The sequence below is a fragment of the Nicotiana tomentosiformis genome, chromosome 6 (genome assembly GCF_000390325.3).
Source record: "Nicotiana tomentosiformis chromosome 6, ASM39032v3, whole genome shotgun sequence".
Taxonomy (NCBI): domain Eukaryota; kingdom Viridiplantae; phylum Streptophyta; class Magnoliopsida; order Solanales; family Solanaceae; genus Nicotiana; species Nicotiana tomentosiformis.
This window is the reverse complement of record NC_090817.1, coordinates 1,679,914-1,686,000: the sequence shown is the minus strand read 5'-3', so window position 1 is coordinate 1,686,000 and position 6,087 is coordinate 1,679,914. Positions and strand designations below refer to the sequence as shown.

Genomic DNA, 6,087 nt, shown 5'->3' with positions numbered 1-6,087 from the left:
GCTGACTCTGGATATTAAATTGACTAACTATCAAAAAACATTTTCTAGAAACTGATTTGGTAAAATAATTTGCTCAAAGCTAATGGTAAAGGCCATCTTAAACTACTGTAGAAGAAATTAACTCAAAGAATCAACTACAGCTCAATTTCAATCTTGTTTTGGTCTGATAGGTTATTTAAATTTGTTTCACTCTAACTGAGAAGACAAATTTCAAATTAAAAATTAACTTGGGAAGAACTTTCTTCATTTCTCTTTTCAGGCTCTCTTCTTATACTTCTCGTTCTTTGTTTGAGGATATCACATCTAAAGATGTGGACTATTAGTCAATAAAACTGGGAGATCATAAGACAAAAGAATAAATGGAGTAATTTATCGGTCTAAGGGTGTGTTTGGTATGAAGAAAAATGGGTGGTTTTATTACTTATTTTCTCTTGGTTGATTGGTGAGTGAAAGATATTTTTCGAAAAATATCTTCTACTGTTTGGTTATGGTTAGAGAGTATAAAATACTATTAGGAAAATAATTTTTTATGCTACTTTCCTCAATCCACCTTTTCCAAAATCCTCATGTTTCTTGTACTCCTCCCCCACCACCTTCCCCAGTTCTATTTTCTTCAAGAATTTAATTATTCTTTTCAAAATTCACACAAAGCCAAAAGAACTAATGTGTTACTTTACTTTTTCACACAAGAATAACGTTGAAACTTGAGCTCGATAACTAACATGAAAATATTTTATTTTGTTGAAAAAGAAAGTATTCTTTCTATAACGTGAAAAGAAATTATTCATTTTGTTGAATGAAAGAACATATATTTTCTATATCATGAAAAGAAAATACTCAATTTGTTGAAATAAAAGAAAATATTTTTTTTACACCATAAAAAGAAAGTACTTGTTTTGTTTGGGGGAAAAAACTTTTTCTATTTCAGGAAAAAAAATATTTAGTTTGTTGAATTGAAAGAAAATGATTTTTCTATATAATGAGGAAAAAATACTCATTCTGTTGAAATGAAAAGAAATATTTTGTATACATAGTAAAAGAAAGTACTCATTTGTTGGAAAAAAATATTTTTTCTATTTCAGGAAAAGAAAATACTTAATTTGTTGAAATGAAAGAAAATATATTTTACACAACATGGAAAAAAGGTAGTCGTTTTGTTGAAATGATATAAAATACTTTTACTACATCATGAAACGAATATACTTATTTTGTTGAAAAAAATTACTCTATCTATAACAAGAAAAGAATGTACTCTTAATAATAGTTCTATTTAGGGTGAGTGGTGTGTGGTGGGCGAGGTTGGTGTGGGTGTGATGGGTGTGGTGGGGGTAGGGATGGTTTGGGGTGGGGTGGTGGGGATGGAGAATAGGGTGGAGAAGGTTGAAAAAAAGTTTTGAAAAATATTTTCCTCCAATTGGAGAAAAATGAGTTCACGAGGAAAATATTTTCCAAAATATTTAAGCCAACCAAACATGAGTAAATTAGAAAATATTTCTTGAAAAATATTTTCCTTCGTACCAAATATACCCTAAATCTTATTGGACAAAGTTGTTTTGTGGGGTATGGGTGTTCGTCGGTCGGTACGATACGGTATTTAAACATTTCGGTTCGGTATTTGATTTCTTAAAATGCTATACCAATATCGTACCTAATTAAATTCGGTATGGTTAGATTTTTCTCCTTTCATTTTTGATTTATTCAGTTCGGTAACTTCGGTTTATTCGATTTGAATATTAATTAGTGGATAGAGTCAGAGACTTTAATATTCTTAATTAAAATACTCAAAAGTACAAAACTAAAAATATTTGTTGACAAAAGTTTTGTCCAAAACCAGTAAATATCAACGCAGAGAGACAAAATTGTATATAAAAGAATAAATTTGATCAATAGAAATATCTTGTTACTTGATTATAGTTAATTGATAAACTTGGAGAATAAATAAAAGTAATTTTTTAAGATTTTTTATATTTATATTATAATTAATAATATGTGTATTATGTAATATAATATATATTTCGGTACGATATCGGTTTTCGATATTTTATTTTAAAATATCAAAAACCATACCTAATACTAATTTTTTTTTAAACTTAAATCAAATACCATATCGAATATCAAATACCAATTTTTTTAATTTCGGTACGATAATTTGGTATTTACTAAATTATGCACGTCCCTAGGTTGGGGATAGGCAATAGCTACGAGTTTATTAGCAACTGAATGAACGAGCAATGTTAAAAGAAAATGAATAATTAAAATGTGAACGTATTACAGCTAAATATCTTAAAATATTAACCAGCAATTTAACCTATATTGTAAGTAACATACTACACATGTTAAAATTCGTTGAATAAAATAAAATAATCTTTATATTAATAGTATATATATATAACTTAAATCATTACATGTGGAATGAGTAAATGTCTTTTAAACTAAACTTAAAAAGAAAAGAAAAGAAATCTGCTAGTAGATGTTATGATAATATATTTTGTTTTAAAATGTAAGGTCCTTAAATATCCACGGTCTGTCCCATAATATGAATTTCACCCTTCTCCTTTATACAGATTAACAGACCCTCTATCAAGAAACCAAATCCTTAAGCAAAGCAAAATCCTCGCTACAGAAAGATCCCAAACCCGATTTTCTTTCTCCAAACCCAAAATTTTGAAAATCCCATTTGTTAAAAAATGGCCACAAAAGTAATGGAGGTTGTGAAAAAACTTGATGTAGAAAAGTACATGGGAAGATGGTATGAAATTGCTTCATTCCCATCAAGATTTCAGCCCAAAAATGGTGTAAACACAAGGGCTACTTACACTCTGAACCCAGATGGTACAGTGCATGTTCTAAATGAGACATGGTCTGATGGTAAAAGAGGTTATATTGAAGGCACTGCTTATAAATCTGATCCTAAAAGTGATGAGGCTAAATTAAAAGTCAAGTTTTATGTTCCACCTTTCTTGCCTATTATTCCTGTTACTGGGGATTATTGGGTTCTTCATATTGATGAGAATTATCATTATGCTTTGATTGGTCAGCCTAGTAGGAATTATCTTTGGGTAAGTGCACTATCAACCTTTAATATTTAAAGTTTCTGTCTTTGCTCTTTGATATAAAATTGGTTTTGAGTTTTTATTAAGTAGAAGTGAAATAAACGTAAATCTGCCTATCCGTAGCGGGACGCAAGCCGCTCCAAACTTGAACATCGAGGATCTAATATTCAATGTTATTGTCTTTGTCATTTGATATGAAAATTGGTTGAGTTTTTATTAAGTAGATGTGAAACTTAAATCTGCCTAATCCTTGATGGGCAGAGTTATTCAGTGCATGAGCTGGTGGGAGCTGGTGGGAGGTAGCAGGTAACCGGTAGAATAGTCGAGGTGTTGGCAAGTTGCATCGAACATGAACATCGAGGATTTAATATTCAAAGTTATTGTCTTTGTCAATTGTCATTTGAAAATTGATATGAAAATTGGATGAGATTTTACTATGTAGATTGATATTATGTTAAAAGGGGGCGTAGTTGACTTAAAATCACGTGGAAAAAATTGTCTTGAGAGATCTATAATCTCTTGGAATTTATGCAGACCTAGCGAAAAATAGGGTACAAGTGAAGAGAAAAATCTATATCGGTAATAACAATTAGTTAAGTTTTAGTCACGTTAATATGTTTATTATAGGTCCGGTATTTTGTAGGAGTTTTTAGTCTTGTAAGAGATTGATATGCCGGTAAAAAATGTGGAAAACTTATACAATACTTTTATTGTTTAGTCCTATTAACCTTTGATATTCAAAGTTATTATCTTTGCCATTTGATGTACAAATTGTTTTGAGTTTTGAACACTGAATTGTTTGTGTGATTCAGAAAGTGAGTCTTGTTTTGTGTTGTTTTTCCTTCAGTTTCAAAATCCTGGTAAATGTATGAAAAAGTGATAATATATGTCTATATCTCTTTTGTATAAGATGATAAGGGTAGAATTTCAGAGGCTGAAATAGAAATTTGGGGGAAACCATTTGACTTTAACCATCCTTCTCCTAAAACAAAGAAGATTGATCATTTGTTATCTGTTGGTATCAGTTGAAATTAACAGAAATTGTCACATTTTGCTTAGATACAAGTATCTTCTTTGAAATTCAGAGGTTGAAGCAAAGCTGAGAAAATCCCTTCGAAATTTAACCCTCCCTCCCTCCCTCTTCCTCACCCCCCACCAGAATAAAAAAATGACCGGAGAAAATCCTTCCTTATAGATATTTGTATGTTCTATGCAATAGTGAATGCATAGTGAGATGAACAAATTGCTAAAGAAGTAGTGCTCTAGGTCTATAACTTGAGAAGGCTGTTAGTAGCTATGTTGCGCGGACTCTCCAAAATGATGTCGCACCCATGTCGGATCCTCCTAAAATACACTACTTTTGGAGGATCCAACACGCACCCAGCTACATTTTCGTAGAGTCCGAGCAACATAGCGGAGTAGTAGTATTTCATTTGTTATTTGTCGATCATTGAAACTAGCATTCAATGACCACTATGAACATTTTGTCTTTTCTTTTCATAGTTATGTTGATCTGCTTGCAGTTGTAATTTTCTTGAAGAGTTATATCAAGTCTGTGATACCTTTAGTTCTTCCGAGTCTGATACCTTAGTTGCATGAAGCAATAAAGGTATAGAACTTGGATTATAATTTGCGGCATCTCAATTTTGCAGTTAAAATTTTGTGAATGCTCTTTCTGTTCAGCATGCTCATCCCATTTGATCTCATTTGAGCTTCCCCTTTCATAAGATCTTGGACGTGCCATCGACATTATATGCTCTATTGATCTATTTCGCAGAAAACCAGCTATATTGGACTACCTCACTTGACTAGAAAAGCATAACGCGGAATGTATCTCTATTTAATATGCTAATTCTTTTCTGCCTTTTTCTCTTCCTATTGAAACAAATATCGTTTACTAAGAGAACATTAGGCATCATTCTCCCATATCCAATTCCTAAACTTTTGTTCCATGAAAGTATATTCAGTTACACATAGAGCATTCTTGTATTTCAATCCTTCTGTTTGTTAGGTTACGAAATGTGCATATTTTTTTTTTTTATGGATTCTTGTTTTCTGGCTTAACAAAATGTATCTGGCGTCGCTTGTGAGCAGATATTATGTAGGCAAAATTCTCTTGATGATGAGATATACAACCAGCTTGTTGAGAAGGCTAAAGAAGAAGGCTATGATGTGAGCAAGCTCCACAAGACACAACACACTAATCCCCCACCAGAGAATGATGATGCCCCCAAAGACACTAAAGGAATTTGGTGGATCAAATCAATCCTTGGAAAGTAGGCAAATGCAGTACAATGGTGAAAAAAGAACTACCTAAAGACCAGTAAAATGAGTGTTTAAAAACAGTCTTTTGCGATATGCTAAATGTTTAAGCTTATGTTTTTGGAAGTTTTTTGCCTCTGGAACTTTATAAAGTTGATAGTATCAATAGTATGTGATAAGCATTTGAATTCTGTGTGAATTGTTTTGTTTTGTTTTGGGTTCACCCATCCGACGTGCGGAACTCAAATCCAAATCGGGTGGATCTTTATCCGGAGTAGAGCATAAACCTAAAAAGATGAAACAGACCCACCGACTAATCGGGATTCACATTGTAAAAAGCCTACTGGGGGAGTATAAGCTCACCCGTTGAGGTCCGGCTAATCGGATCGCATTGTAGAAAGCCCCATTATGGGGAGATTTAGCGCTCCCTATCAAAGGAGATTATTCTTAGGTCGGACCTGATATCCTTAGTCGCTTGTGTGTTATGTTGATTCTTTACGTATTCTTTGACAATGAAGGTTCTTGGATACAAGCAAAGTGGGATTTCATGTCAATATTTGGTATTGGTAACTTAGTGTTGAAGCATTAAAGCAAAGGGACCATATGTTTGTTGGATTAGACATTTGGTGCAGGTGCACTCACTGTATTCTGCTTGAAAGTTAATCTATAATGTAATTGAAACTTAAAATGTATATACTCGTATCATGTCATTGTCACAAAGAAATAGTAGATGCAACAATATCAGTAACACTTTTGAAGATCTTTTGAAATT

At 32.3% G+C, this 6,087-nt stretch overlaps 1 protein-coding gene across 1 annotated transcript; it reads left to right on the top strand.

Annotated features, from left to right (window-relative positions):
• Positions 1 to 2,475: 2,475 nt before the first annotated feature.
• On the top strand, positions 2,476 to 5,514 carry LOC104089877 (temperature-induced lipocalin-1-like). Its single transcript, XM_009594880.4, has 2 exons — positions 2,476 to 3,059; positions 5,148 to 5,514. The coding sequence occupies exons 1-2, from the start codon at positions 2,688 to 2,690 to the stop codon at positions 5,331 to 5,333; spliced, it is 558 nt and encodes a 185-aa protein (XP_009593175.1). The 5' UTR covers positions 2,476 to 2,687; the 3' UTR covers positions 5,334 to 5,514.
• Positions 5,515 to 6,087: the final 573 nt, after the last annotated feature.

Excerpts from the sequence above, each read along its gene's own strand:
- LOC104089877 (XM_009594880.4), top strand. The coding sequence starts at position 2,688 with ATGGCCACAAAAGTAATGGAGGTTGTGAAAAAACTTGATGTAGAAAAG. Across the intron at positions 3,060-5,147 it reads CTAGTAGGAATTATCTTTGG|ATATTATGTAGGCAAAATTC; the intron begins GTAAGTGCACTA and ends GCTTGTGAGCAG.